The 15,143-nt window shown below is 46.4% G+C and overlaps 1 protein-coding gene and 1 pseudogene across 1 annotated transcript; one reads left to right on the forward strand and one right to left on the reverse strand.

The window, feature by feature from the left end:
* Positions 1–690: 690 nt before the first annotated feature.
* LOC131309697 (uncharacterized) lies at positions 691–3,698 on the reverse strand. The gene is made up of 5 exons (XM_058336294.1): positions 3,453–3,698; positions 3,176–3,343; positions 2,546–3,085; positions 2,436–2,498; positions 691–783 (listed from the first exon to the last, which is right to left on the reverse strand). Exons 1-5 carry the CDS (start codon positions 3,663–3,665, stop codon positions 691–693), a joined length of 1,077 nt encoding a protein of 358 aa, XP_058192277.1. The 5' UTR covers positions 3,666–3,698.
* Positions 3,699–4,694: 996 nt separating this feature from the next.
* On the forward strand, positions 4,695–5,654 carry LOC131309698 (leucine-rich repeat extensin-like protein 5; annotated as a pseudogene).
* Positions 5,655–15,143: the final 9,489 nt, after the last annotated feature.

A 15,143-nucleotide genomic window follows, 5' to 3' on the forward strand; every position in this document is an offset into this window, starting at 1 on the left:
AGTTTCGGCCAGGACCAAAGGGACCACATTCCTTCGCGCCCCCATCTGTGCAGCAACGCTCACCAGTGAAGGGCTGACCTGCCCGTCGGCCGGCACGAGCAAGTAGGCGGCCAGCAAGCAGATCACCAAGGCAAAGCGGCGACGCGCCTGAGCATCATCACTATCCAAATCGCCGTCCGGGCTGTACATTTCAATCAGCCGCATGATATTCAATTGGCCGCCCTCAAGGATAGTATTCGCCAAGCCCCGGGAAATGTTGAGTGAGCTGGCCAACAGTTTAGGCATGCTCGCTTGGTAGGGCGGAACTACGAGCGTAGGGGACGAGAAGGTCCGAAGGTACGCCTGAAATTCTTCGACAGTGGGGCACATCTCATCGTCGCCAAAGCGAAAAACATGGACGTCCGGATCCCAGAATCTGAGAGCAGCCCGCAAGAGCGCTGGGCGGAGTGGCACGTGTCGAAGAAAGCGGAACGAGGCGAGGCCGTGGTATTGAAAATTGAGCCAATCAACGCTTAGAAATTGCGCTAACCAAGGCCTAAGTAAAGTCGGGAGGGGGTTATCCATGGCAAATGTTGAAGTATACTGGGAAAAAGGGGAAGCAGTGCAGTCCTGAAGACCACAAAACTTATGCCCCTGCTTTATAGGCCTTGGCCTTGGCCTTTCATCACCAATAAGCTACAAAGCTTCATGCTAGCTTCCAAATCTCCTCTCTGCAAAGGACACTGCCCCCTGAGAACTCAGAAACCGTGTGCAAATCGTGTGGGAGTAAAAACAAAGTGGCCCCTGAAAAAGGACAGTTGGTCAGTCAAGTGGATCTGGCGTTCAAGAACCTGGCGTACGCCAGTTTATAACTGGCGTGTCCGTGTCCCCCACTTACTGGCGTACGGCCCTCAACTTCTGGCTTACGCCAGTAGGTTTCACCAGAAACCAGTTTGCAGCAGCTACTGCCTCCGCATGTTCATTTTCAGTTCCGAGGCTGGTTTTTGATATTTGTCGATTCATACAAGCCATAAACACCATTTGAGACTGTGGGAAGGCATCGGATTCTAAAAGCCATGCCCGATGAAGATTTTGGACCCCCGGCGGCCCGTGTCAAGCTAAAATCAAGGATACGGATGGTCAAAACTCGTTTCCGGGGCTCTTGCCAAGTTTTGTCATACCATACATGTTACTTAGACCTTATGTGACTGTGTGGGGGTGTCGGTTTCAGTCCGGGACTATATCGAGTCATCTTTGGCGTCTTATGTCCATTTTTGAGGCATTTTTAGCTTTTCTTAGTTTTTCCCTTGCACCAGGGCAATTTTGCCGGTTTTGATGGCTCGCGCAAGTCATTGTACATCTATGCTACCTTTCAAAAGGGTCAGTTTCTTTCCCCGGGGAGAATCTTAGAGTTTGGCCTACCGGCGCCCAAAACTCCCGTATCCCCCGCGTGTCTGGGATACGTGTCGTATCCTAGGACGTTTCCGTCCATCTTTTCTTCGAGCTAAGTCAATTATGTGCGTATGCAAGTGTCTGTTGTCGACTCAAAGTATTCATCAATGCATGTTAGATATTAGCGGATGTTTTGTTCTTTTCCTTTACCGAATCTCACCAAAGAAATGGGAAAGCAATAAAACAGAAAATGCTTATGTTATATACTACTATGTCAAAGCTAACGGTGGAAATGTATCAAGTATCAAACGGCACAACGGCCCGGACAGAGCTAAATGTATCAGGGCACACTCGCCCGCAAAATCAAAAGGCACGCAGGCCCCATCCAAAATATCCAAATGTTTCGAAGTATCAAAGTATCTATCCAATAATGGCAAGTACTGGCAAAATAGACTAAGGCTCGGTGATAGCCCTCAGTCATCAAAAAGGTCTTCCTCGTCGTCGTCGTCCTCGCTGTCCTCTACCTCCCGAGGGTCTATCCGAAACCTGGGGTCGCTCGCCGAGTCAGAGCTGCTGCTGAGGGACGTCCCTTCTTCCTCTTCTTCTTCTGCCTCTTCCTCTTCTCTCCTTTTCTTCTGTGAGGGTCCCTCGGCAGGCTTCTTCTCTGCAGGCCTCTTCCTCAGCTCCCGGCGGAACTGGAGCTCCTCGCTGGCCGGAGTGATTTGCACTCCCCGTTCCACCCTTGCCGCTGGCCGGGAGGAGCTCGAAGCTGCCTTCTTTGCTGGGGGAGGCCGCACGCTTTTCCTCCTAGGAGCCGCCCTAGCGTGTCCCTGCATATTAGTTCAATTCAGTTAGCATACATTGTGCATATTGTATATATTGAAATGCTGAGTGCAGGAAATGTCAAAAGCAATCCTGATCAAAAGTAGAAAGAAAAGTTATACCTGAGGCTGCTCAACGGGAGCTGGAACTGGTGGTGGGTACTCCAATTGCAAAGAGGCGCCGCCGGCTATCCTGTGGAACTCCTTCTCCATGGCCTTCATCAGGCGAGCTGCCTCCCGTACCCATTCTATCGGAGCCTGTGACAGATTTCGGGACAGAATCAGAATGCAAGCCAAGTGTACATACTGAAAGCGAAATACGGGAACTACAAAAGGAAAAAGGAATGTCTTACCGGCCCTGCGATCTCCGCTGGGTCTGTCCTAGCAAGCTCAAACTGAACAATGGCCTCCTCTCCTTTGGCATCCCGCACCGCTAGGGTCCAAGAAAGCCGAGGCAGCCCAGTCGCTGTGGCATAGTTGCTCCTCTCTCTCAGGCGGGCTGCCCTGCTCTCCCGGCTCCGCCTCTCCTCGCCAGCCTCAAGCGCCTCACTCTGCACGGCGACATGCTCCAGCACGCCGAGCGGCCTCGCCAGGTGCTGCCTTCGGTAGACGGCGTAGTCACGCTCAGGCCTCAGAAAAGCAGCCAGCCCGGTCGGAACAGTGAAGCGCCTCAGCTCAGCCAGGGTATACTTGTCCGTGTGGGAAGCGTGAGGAGGCAGTGGCCCAGGCACCTGAAAGTCAAGAGCGCCTAGTGACTGCCGTGTCACCCGGTCACCCAGGTACCACCGCCACCCGAAGGCCGACTCCAAAAGCACCCGGCTCGCAGTCACCACCCTACTCTCTGCCAGGTACTCAGGCTCAGGCTCAGCGCCGCTCCAGGGGTTCCAATCCACCTGCAAGGCAATGGCACAGTTTGTAAAGTATCAGCGACAGCATTAAAGCAATTCTACAGGTATAATGATCAAATTCAACATGTTGCATACCTGAGTGCCAGACAGCTCGTCAAGGTAGGTCCGGAAAGCTAGGAGGCTCCCTCTTGACTTCTTCTTCCCGCTGTACATAGGACCCCAAATCATGGCACGGGGGAGCATCATCAGGTTCGGGCACTTGTTCTCCGGAGGGTACATCTTCAGCACCTCGTAGGCCCATAGCTGCAAGTGGTAAAACAATCAAAGCGTCAGGATACAGTTCATATGCAAATCAAAGTACAAGTGCAATAAAGGGAAAAGCGGTAAGTAAATGATAGTCTTTGTTTCTTACCTCCCACACCCTCCAGTAGCCGGCAGTCGCCTTCTTCCCGCGAGAGAACGCCCCCACAAAGCCATAGCAGGTGCCCAGGGCAGCTCCTCCCCAGTCAAACCTCGAAGCTGCGCCTAAGTCATGGAGGGCCGGTAAGTAGGACAGGTGCACTGTGGATCGCTTGTTCGGGTACAAGGTAGCCCCGAACAAGTACAACAAGTAGGCCCTCGCCATCTGCTCCGCCTCCAACTCTGACTCCGGCTCCCTCCCGTGCAAATACCGCTTGAACTGGTCATAATAGACGGTCTCCGCCTCACCCACCGGCGCCTGCCCTAAAAACCACGTCAGAGACTCGGGATCCCTGTAAATCTCTGAGTCAAACGAGATAGGCTCTCCACCTACGCTCAAGCCTGTGAGCGCTACGAAGTCGGACGGGGTCACTGTCATCTCCCCAATCGGCAAGTGGAAGGTATTTGAGGAATCCCACCACCTCTCGGCCAATGCTGTCAGCAGAGCGTGGTCGCTCTTCACGGCCGTCAACGTGAGGATAAACGGCCGGAACCTTGCGGCGTCAACCAAGGCCCTGACACGCTCGGGCAAGCTCCTGTACAACTCAAGCGAACTCGCCGGACCTCCGTGGCCCCGAGTGCTGGCCGCCCCCCTCTGCACAACAAAGACAGATAGCAGAAAGAATTTCATCAATAAATTGCAATCCAAACAGTTAGTCGAATTCAGAATATCAAAGAGTAACTCTACAGTCGAAACAGGTATCATAAAGGTCGAACAAAAGCTACCGGGCACTTGTATTCTCCTATCCAGTTCTGCTATCAGTCGAATCAATTCAAGGGTGTTTCTTAGTCAAGTTCCGAGCCACTGGGCCTCTCTTTTCTCAAGGTACATCTCTCAGTCGATTGCAAGAATTTTCAGTGTAGCAATATGGTCGATTCAAGCTATTGGGCACGCCATCCGGGCGTCCGTCATGTCATGGCAATCTACTTAGTCGAATTCAAGTTCAAAGGACAGTCTTATTGATCAAAGCCACTTACGGTCAATTCTAGTTTGGCGCTAACCGTTTTCTCAAGGTTATTGGGCATCCTGCAAGTCGATTCTACTACTTCAAGTGTTCTATCATTCAAGTTAAGTTTCAAAAGTCGAGGTACGCTATTCGAGGTTCTACTTTCTCCATCAAGTTACAGTTCAGGGTTATAGTCAACATGCATTACGAGCTACGCTACGACAGTTCAAAACTACCTTTGGATTCAAATGACAAAGCATGAAACATTAAGGCAAGTTCAAAAGGATACCTGTGCCCAGTCCACTGACAAGTGCCTCTGCGGGTCCCTCAGTATCAGCTCGGCGTCATAACTCCCCCTCAAAGGCGCGAGGCTCTCGACCCCGGACGGTATAAACAGGTGTGGCTCGGGCGGAGCGTACGTAGCCGCGTCAAACTGACGGCGGGGTGCCAGCCGGGCGGACTCTGCGAGCGTCACCGCTCGCTCAAACGACCACACCTCCCCCTGAGCCTCCTCCGCTGCCCCGGCCTCGCTCTCAAAGGCCTCCTCCTCGGCCCGGGTCCTCTCGGCCTCCTCTCTCAGGCGCTCCTCCTCCTGCGCCCGCTCAACCTGCCGGGCCCTTTCCTCCCGCGCAGCCAACACAGCAGCCACCACCCCCGGGTTCTCCCGGAGCAGCCGGCCGAGTTCCTCCTCGGACACGAACTCCGCAAAATCGCCCCGAGTGATGGGGACATGTGCCGAAGAGCCCACTGCTGGCCGGAACGCCACTTCTTCCATGGGTACCTCTCCGGATGCACCCTCCTCAACTGCAGGAGCCTTACCCCTCGCCGGATCCCTCGGTGGAGTCCCCGGTCGACCACCATCTCCACCATCATCACCAACTTCACCACTGCCGCCGCCACCGGTACTGCCGGCCCCCACCGAGCCAAGGCCCGTGATCACCACACCCTCTACACCGCTCCGTGGGTCCAGCCGTTCAACCCGTGGGCCCGCTGGCCCAGGAACACCTGGCGTACGCCTCTCCTCCCCTGGCGTACGCCGCCCTTCGCCACCGCCAGCCTCCACTGCATGGCCACCACTGCCATCGTCGCCGCCTGTACTGCCAGCGCCAGCGCTCGACGACACCCCCACCGTCGTTTGATCGTTGATTTGAGGCCTCGGGGCCTCGATTTCACCCCCTGGTCGGTTTTCCTCCCCACCAACGACACCATTGCCGCCATTGCCGCTAGTTTCTGCCATGGGTGAGTGGGGAAGTGTGGGTTTGCGAAGAAATCGAAGTTCGAGTGAGATTGGGAAGTTTTGGGAGACTTGGGAGGATTTCAGAACTTCAAAACCGACTGAGAGCGGTTCTCTGCACTGTTTCGGAAGGTCATACGTCGTATGGGACGAGTGGGCCGGATCTGGGCCGGGTCTGGGCTCGGATCTCTGTGAAACCTGGCGTACGCCAGTTCTTTGATACCATACGCCAGTAGTTTGTGGGCCTCAGGCCCAACTCAGGGCCCATGCCAAAGTTTATACTCCAAGTAAAAGCCCGACCTATTCTGAGAAGTTTTGGGCCCATCCCCAAGCAGAGGTCCGTCCAATTTCAAATCAACGACGATCTATCCGTCCAATTTCAAATCAACGACGATCCATCCGTCCAAATTCAATTCAACGACGATCTATCCGTCCAATTTCAAATCAACGACGATCTATCCGTCCAATTTCAAATCAACGACGATCCATCCGTCCAAATTCAATTCAACGACGATCTATCCGTCCAATTTCAAATCAACGACGATCCATCCGTCCAAATTCAATTCAACGACGATCTATCCGTCCAAATTCAATTCAACGACGATCCATCCGTCCAATTTCAATTCAACGACGATCTATCCGTCCAATTTCAAATCAACGACGATCCATCCGTCCAAATTCAATTCAACGACGATCTATCCGTCCAATTTCAAATCAACGACGATCCATCCGTCCAAATTCAATTCAACGACGATCTATCCGTCCAATTTCAAATCAACGACGATCCATCCGTCCAAATTCAATTCAACGACGATCTATCCGTCCAATTTCAAATCAACGACGATCCATCCGTCCAAATTCAATTCAACGACGATCTATCCGTCCAATTTCAAATCAACGACGATCTATCCGTCCAATTTCAAATCAACGACGATCTATCCGTCCAATCTCAAAAGCAAACAGGTTCTTCATATTCCATGCATTCTGGATAGCCTCGAAGAGGGTGTCTAGAAAACCTTTGACGTTACTTGTCTCCAGTCATTGGTGCTTCAAGTGCCGTCAAAGGGGGGCTTCTGTAGACACCCCATTCTGGACTGTCCGGATAATGTCATTTGTCGATCTTTTATTTCCCCAATGATGATTATAGTCGAAAACAGATCAAGGACAAGGGTGTGCTTAAGCCTTGAGCGCCCAAAACCCATTTCAAACCCTTCAAACCAGAGCCAAACGGCCCCAGCAAAACCCAACTGGCATACGCCAGTGTCTTGGTGACGTACGCCAGTAAGCTGCCACATGTCAGTCATCGACCAGTGGTCCAGCTTATACTGGCGCACGCCAGTAAGAAATGGCGCACGCCAGTCAAACCCAGTCAAATCAACTTTATTCAGCCACTTGGGCGGGACTTTTGTGCCACCCTGACGTCGGCCACAGTGTCCCTGATGATTGCTTTCGGCAGGGGCGTCCCCTCTCTCTCCTACACCCCCCATCAACTAGTCCCATGCATTTAATGCATGGAAGGCCTCTTTTGTTCTTAAGACCAGCCAAACAAGGCCTGACCTTAACTGATCTCAGTCCATTTCCCCTCTTTAAATACCCTCCCTTGCATTCATTTGCAAGGGGTTAGCCACATTAAGAAGGTGCCATCTCTCTTCTTCTCCTTTCTTCAAGCTTTCTATCTCCTTTCATCCATTGAAAGAGAAGAAAAGGTCATACACTTCCACACATCCTGCTGGAACCCAGTCATCATATAAGCCACCATCTTCAACCCTCAAGTTCAAAAACAACCACCAAACCACAATACTAAGAGGTATACCACCTTTGTGTTCTTTTCTGTTCTCAACTCCTGAGGGGGGTCAGTAAGGCCCAGGCTAGTAGATAATACTAGTCCTGGCCTTGAATAGATAAAATACAGCTATCGTATGTGATGATACATGGCGCACGCCAGTTTACAAAGGCTGTACGCCAGTCATGGCAGTATGGGCACAACTGGCGTGGGGATCATGGATCGTCATTCCTTTTGTTTTATCTTTCTGTCGATCACCTTAGCATGCTAATAACCAGTTTACTGCTTTCCATATTTAGAACTGTTTAGTGGTGGCATCCTATCTTGTTCATTTCTGTCATGTAAAGGCCTCTGGGATCCTTCTGGTCATGTTCCAGAACCCAGATGATGCAAAGCCAAATACTGGAATCAAAGGCAAAGTGGCGTACGGCAGTAATATACTGGCGTACGGCAGTAGGCTTCGGGGTCTAGTGACTGGCCCTTGCATCTGAAGCGTAAGCTAGGCCTATCTTCTGTCCCACACTGTTTTGGGGTGTTCTGCTTTCTTTCATGGCCTAAAGCCATTCATTTTGCCTGTGACTGTGTATATTTTGCTATATTAAACTGCGTGATTTGCCCTGGGTGTGCGCTGGTCCTTTTTCAGAGCCCAGAGGGTTGCAAACAAAGACTGAGAGATCCAACAAGTGGAGCACGCCGGTTTATATGTGGCGTGCGCAGGTTGTATCACCATGCAGTGGCTCAACCAGTGCATGCTGGCAGAATCTGCTCACGACCAGTGCATGCTGGCAGAATCTGCTCACGTCACCTTGTGACGGCGTACTGCAGTTTGCTCGGGATGCTCAGTGCTTGTTCTCAATCTATACTTAGCATCGCAATCAAATCATTCATAAGCATTTTGTCACATAAACTGCAATTTGTTACAGCTTTAACACCTGTTAACTGTTCCCCCGCCCTAACTGGCTAAAAAATGATTAAATGAGAGAAAAATGCAAACGTTTTTATAAAATGCCCGAGTAGAGACCGATCTCCGGATTGGGCGAGAGGGGTGCCATAAAACCCTTCCCCTCTCGTAACCTGGCTCCCGAACCTCAGATATCGAAGGTGACGACGGACCAGTCTACAAGCCTTTTCAAAATCAAACAAACGTGGCAAAAACGTTTTCGAGTTCGGTTCCTTGGGTGTTCCTACCGCTAAAACCCGAGTGGCGACTCTGAATCGAGGCGTTTCGCCGCGCATTTTCAAAAGAGGGCCGCGCCCAGTCTTTAAAAAGGGAACTCGAAGATCGAGCGAATTTCGGGGCGCGTGCCCACACTCTCGCTCAGCCACCAACTACGTTGGATCCGAATTCATCCTCACCGTCACTTTCCTCGGTAAAATCCACAATCCACATCTGTATCTTGATTCTTCAAAGCAGATCGAGTTCTCCACACATGTATTTAAAGCATCTCCTCTCATCTCCAAAACTGATCGAGTTTATCCCGTTTTTCTGCGTCGTTGAGGCAGAGATTCAGGGCAGTCTCTTCCTCGACGAACAACGGCGGGACGCAGCGATCCGATGCGAACTCCAATCCGTGCTCCGAACGGCGTTGTCTTAAATCCTTGCTCTGAATGGCCTAGGGAACCAGGTGGGCCCATCCCAGGGGAAGGTATGAACACCAGTTCCAACAGTGATGACGTCTTCATTTCTTAGCCAATTATCAAGGCTTAATTGCAAGAACACCTCCTAAACTATCGCGTTTTGACAAGTTCACCCCCTTAAGTTTAAATTCGAGCAACTTCACCCCCCAAACTACCAAATTCGAGCAACTTCACCCCCTCCCCCATTTTCCGTCCATTTCTGTTATAAATTTGGACAGAAAGTTTTCACATTTGGTACTGGTACCGAATTTTAGGTGGTACTGGTACCCAAATTTGGTACTGGTACCGAATTTTAGGTGGTACTGGTACCCAATTTTGAAACTTTCCTTCCAAATTTATAACAGAAATGGACGAAAAATGGGGGAGGGGGTGAAGTTGCTCAAATTTGGTAGTTTGGGGGGTGAAATTGCTCGAATTTAAACTTAAGGGGATGAACTTGCCAAAACGCGATAGTTTAGGGGGTGTTCTTGCAATTAAGCCAAATTATCAATTAAGAAAAGGATAAGATTGTGTAAAAAAAAAAGTTATGAGAGGCTGTAACTTTCTTGCGGTCTTATTATTAATATATGAAAAAATCTATAGTACACACCCCCAGATTTGTGGCACTTTAATACAAGAATTTGTGGTTCCTCTTATTAGTTTTTTGGATCAAGGATTCTTACAAATTTGGACAAAATTTAACACTATTAATTATAAATTTGGACAGAATTTAACACTGTTAATTACAAATTTAGACAGAATTTAACACTGTTAATTATGGCGGTGGCTGTGGCGGCAGTGGTGGTATAGGAGGTTATATGGGCCAATGGTAAATTTATATGAAAATTAACATTGTTAATTTAGACAAAAATTAACACTGTTAATTGTTGCGGTGCTAGCGACAGCGGCATGGTGGTGGTGGTCATTGTGATGATGATGGTGGTGATGATGGTGGTGGTGGTGGTTGTGATGGCGGCGTGATGGTGGTCATTGCGGTGGTGGACTAGTGGTGGTGGTGGTGGCGATGGCGACGTTGTGGTGGTGATAGTGTGGGAGGTTGTATGGGCCGACTGTTAATTTACATTTTTAATTGTGGTATGAATTTATATGAAAATTAACACTATTAATTTAGACAAAAATTAACATTGTTAATTATGGTGGTGGTGACAATGGCGGTGGCATCGGTGGTGATATAGGAGGTTATATGGGCCAATTGTAAATTTATATGAAAATTAACATTGTAAATTTAGATAGAAATTAAAATTGTTAATTGTGGTGGTGGTGGCGGCTGCGGCGTGGTGGTGATGGTCATTGTGGTGACGGTAGTGGTGGTGACGGTGGAGTGGTGGTGGTTGTGGTGGCGGTGTGGTGGTGGTCAATGTGGTGGTGGCGATGGCAGCGTTGTGATGGTGTAGGAGGTTGTATGTGCCGACTGTTAATTAACACTGTTAATTGTGGTATGAATTTATATGAAAACTAACACTGTTAATTATGGTGGTGGTGGTGGTGGTGGCGGCGGCGGCGGCGGCGGTGTGGTGGTGGTCATTGTGGTAGCGGTGGTAGTGGTGATGGTGGCGGCGGCGTAGTGGTGGCGGCGATGTGGTGGTGGTGGTGGTGGTGGTATTTATGTCTCTTCAATCGCCTTTTTTTTACGAGGGGTATTTTCGTCTACAAAATATTGAAGAGGACCTACTAGGCTATGGGCTCTTTGGGCATGATCTAATGGGATATTCTTCACCCAAGGAAGACCAGCTAGGAAGTTCCCCTAACAACTCTTAAGTAGTGTCAGCAAAAGCACGATATTCAACCTGGGGTCGGCCCAAGGACAAGGCCCAAAAAGCCGCCGCCTTGGGCCTCCATATTTTAGGCCAAAAATGGGGCACCCTTTCCTAGATAAGTATAATTTAGAGGCCAACCCCAAAAAATAGATTCGGATTTAATTTAGTTCTGACAAAAATATTTCTTCTTTATTTCAGTCATTTTTCTTGACTTTTCATGCATTTTTACTATTCTGTCCATTCTTCTTAACTTTTTGTGTACATGTCTATTTTTAGTAAAATTTATATTTTTAAAATTAACTCCTGGCCCATATTACTTCGAACAAAAATACCCTTGGCTATGAGAACTGCCAATTCTCATAGCCAGTTAACATAATATTTCGGATAAAAATATCTCCGCCAGTTCACATAGCTCGAGTTAACATATTATTTTGCACATAAATACCCCTGAATTGATGCTATAAGAACTATTTTTTCAGAATCAATTCATGAATCATATTATTTTGGACAAAAATACTCTTGACTATGTGAACTAGCTATGAGAACTGCCAAGTCTCATAGTCAATTCTATGAGAACTGCAACTATGTGAACTGAGTTATGAGAACTAGCTATGCGAACTGTCAATTATTACAGTCAGTTCTATGAGAATTGCTAGTTTTCATAATCAGTTCTATGAGAATTAGCTATGAGAAGTGATTGTTCTCATAGAAAACTAGTTTTGTGAACTAATTATGAGAATTGGACTATGTGAACTGGATATGTGAATTGAAAAATAAACAGTTCATATAGTCTTACCACACATTAAAATACACAATTCTCATAGAAAATATATAGTTATCATAGAAAATACACGTTTCAAATAGACAGTTCTTATAGACAATATGCAGTTCTCATAAAAAAATACGCAATTCTCATAGACAGTTCTCATGAATAACACACAGTTCTCATAGAAAAATACACAGTTCTCATAGAAAATACACACACGAACAAAAGTTAAACAAAAATAAAAAAATAATCAAAATCAAATATAATTATAAATGTTCTCACTGACATGTATTAAAAAAGTAATCAAAGTAAAAAAGTAATAGTTTACATAGAAAATAAATCGATTTATAGTTGAATTTTTAACTGTCAAGTCTCATAGTCATTTCTATGAGAACTGCTCAGTTCTCATAAAAAATTGGCTATATGAATTGAGCTATGAGAACTGGCTATGTGAATTGTCAATTTTCATAGTTAGTTTTATAAGATCTGTCAGTTTTCATAGTCAATTCTATGAGAATACACAGTTTTCATAAATAATTCTTATAGAAAAATATACAATTCTCATAGACAGTTCTAAAAGAACTGATTATGTGAACTGCCAATTTTCATTGTCAATTCTATGAAAATTGCTAGTTTTCATAGTCAATTCTATGGAAATACACATTTCTCATAGACAATTTTCATAGAAAAATACACAGTTCTCATAGACAGTTTTCATAAAAAAATACACTATTCTCATAAAAAATATACACCCAAACAAAACTTGTAACCTTGAAATTAGTGAGAAATTAAAGTCCTATATGAAAAAAAATCCACTCTGTTTCCACAACAATCCTCTCTGTCATCATCACAATCTCTTTTGCTTTGCTTTTGAATTCCAAAGAACACAGGTGCAATTAAAAGACATTACATAGGCTCTGGTTGGACCGCCACTTCTCTCTGTACATTTCCAATCGATTAAAATTGGTTGAAATCTCACATAGCCGACCGTAATGCACAAAGCCCAATTGGTTGAAATCGAGTCAAAACGAGATTTGACCGAGAGCGATACTTATTCGAAATTGAGTCTCCCAACACCGGCAACGCTTTTAAAACTCTGGCCGTTGTGATCTGCGCCGGATTTAGATCGTCGTCATCGCCGTTGAGGCTGCGGCAGATTCAGATCTTGACTCGGGGAGCTTCAGTTGGCGACCATGGTCTCGTCGACCTCCGCCGGAGATGTGGCGGAGGAGGACCGGGTGTGGTGGTGTTGGCGCAACATTCTTGGAGAGGAGATGACGGCGACGGCGGTGGTCAGAGCTGCTCAATCGATGGAGGGACAGAGAGGTGTAGGTCTGTTGAAGAGGTGTTGCTGTGAGTGGTTTAGAGAGAGAGAGAGAGTTTAGTTTTTACTTTTCATTCTTGGACAGGATCTTTGCGGGCAGAAAGATCATTAAGTAATGTAACCGAATCTATCTAAGTTCAAAAATAATATTCAGGAGTGGGATCAAAACGAACCTAAAAAAGAGGATCGGCCTCTAATTTTCTAAATTGTTTTAGTAGTAGTAGTTAAACTATTTTTTGTTGATTAAAATCGGGTCATCACATCTGGGCTATTAGTGTGCCGCCCCTGTTCCTCTTCCTAGAAGGTAGAATTAGGTAAACTTGATTATTTAATTTGGTAGGTAACTGGCCTCCCAATTTGGTGAGATATGTATTCCTTTCCAGTGTAGGGAAATATCTGATCTCACCCGCAACGGAAGCGTACTAAAACAAAAATAATCACACACAAAAGAGACATAAGATTACGTGGTTCTCTAAACTCGGGTACATCCACAAGAGATAGAACAATTTCCACGAATATTACATGAGTACAATGAGATACAAAATATCATACTCTAGCTCTTAAGCTCTCGATATTTTTATTTCCCTCAAACTCACACAATTTTCTCTCTCACACACTGTCGTTTTTCCCACTCTTCTATTTTCTTTAGGGGAAGTGCTACAATACACACCCCTTATTTGGGAGTGTATCATATGCACCCTCAGTGAAAAACACTAAAATGTTATGATTTCCAAAATGTTATGAATCTATTGCTAAAAAGTTACGAATCATACTGATGAAAAGTTACGAATTTTTAGTATAAAAGTTACGATACGAAATAAAATGTTATGAATGACCGGTCCTACAAGTAATTTTTAATGAGGTGGCACAATATGAACCACACAATAGGTGCATATGGTACACACTTTAAAAGGGTGTGTATTGAAGACTTTCCCTTTCTTCTTTAGCGTCACACACATGTACACGGCACACAAGCATTGCTTCATTTAAAATTTTAAATAGAAAACAAGAGATCCGAAACATGCACAGCCGGCATACCCACTTCCAATGAGCACAATGGCTTAAGCCAATAAATGCACAACCAGCCAACCAACTATTTTCTTTTTCTTTTTCAAACCTATTACCACAAGGGCAAAACCCAACATCCAGTTGGTTCTTGTGCAAATATCTATCAGTGTGCTGTGTGCGCATGTGAAGTGCAGTGAGTGTGTGTGCAGAGGAAACAGAGTGAGACGAACGAGCCCCAAAGGGGTTCCACTCCCACCCAGTGTGGTGTGGTGTGTGTACAAGATTTGTGAGTAAAAATCAATGGAAGTTAGATTTTGTACGTGAATTTGTCTATTCCATCCTAAGGCCCGAACACTAAACAAAATTCAATATAGTATATCATAGAGTAGCAAGTTGTAGTTACCAACCTTTTCCGGACCCAATATCATCCTCCGATGTTTAGATGTAAGAACTTTTTTAGGCTAAGGACATAAAAAGTCATTCAGAAGATTAATAAAACATGTTAGGATCGCAACACACACATATGATTCACGAGTATAAAACAGTAAAGAAATCGACACAGCAACATACGTGGTTTCCCAAAATCGGGTACGTCTACGAGAGCGAGAGAGCAGTCTTTCTTATTGATAATCACAGTACATAAGGTTTTACAGTAGAGAATATTTATACCTCCTCTATTTTTGTCCTAATCCGTATTATGGCCTGAATATCCATAGTACTCTTCTAACACCGTACCATACCGCGGGAGCGACCCCCCAAATTACGGAACGCCTGGGCCAAAGGCCCAATCTACTTTGGACCCGATAGGCCAATTGCATCGCTCTGTTCTGTTCCGCTTCGCTCCACTACGCTCGCAACTAGCCCTTATTGTAAAACTTCTCGGTATCTCTCATGTATGAGCCACAAGTTCTAACAAAACAGATCATATATGCATGGTAGTGCATAGCAAAATTTGATTAGGCATGCCATACTGTCACAACCTGATTCCGGCAGCAAGATCGGCCATGGGCCACAAAGCCTAAATAACCCACAAATCAATAGATTGTAAACGAGTGCTGAATCATATTAAAATGCAAGAGTTCAAATTAATAACCATAGGTTTTGGTGGGGATACAAACATCCACCATTTATTCAAATACAACACATTCAAAACGGACAAGAGTTCAAATTAATGACCATACATTTCG

The sequence above is a fragment of the Rhododendron vialii genome, chromosome 12a, assembly GCF_030253575.1.
Source record: "Rhododendron vialii isolate Sample 1 chromosome 12a, ASM3025357v1".
NCBI classification, from domain to species: Eukaryota; Viridiplantae; Streptophyta; class Magnoliopsida; order Ericales; family Ericaceae; genus Rhododendron; species Rhododendron vialii.

Bases quoted from the DNA above. Each gene is read 5' to 3' on its own strand.
- LOC131309697 (XM_058336294.1), bottom strand. From the start codon at position 3,665: ATGGCGAGGGCCTACTTGTTGTACTTGTTCGGGGCTACCTTGTACCCG. The intron at 3,344-3,452 runs GTAAGAAACAAA...TACCACTTGCAG, and splicing joins GCTACTGGAGGGTGTGGGAG to CTATGGGCCTACGAGGTGCT. The intron at 3,086-3,175 runs GTATGCAACATG...ATTGCCTTGCAG, and splicing joins ACGAGCTGTCTGGCACTCAG to GTGGATTGGAACCCCTGGAG.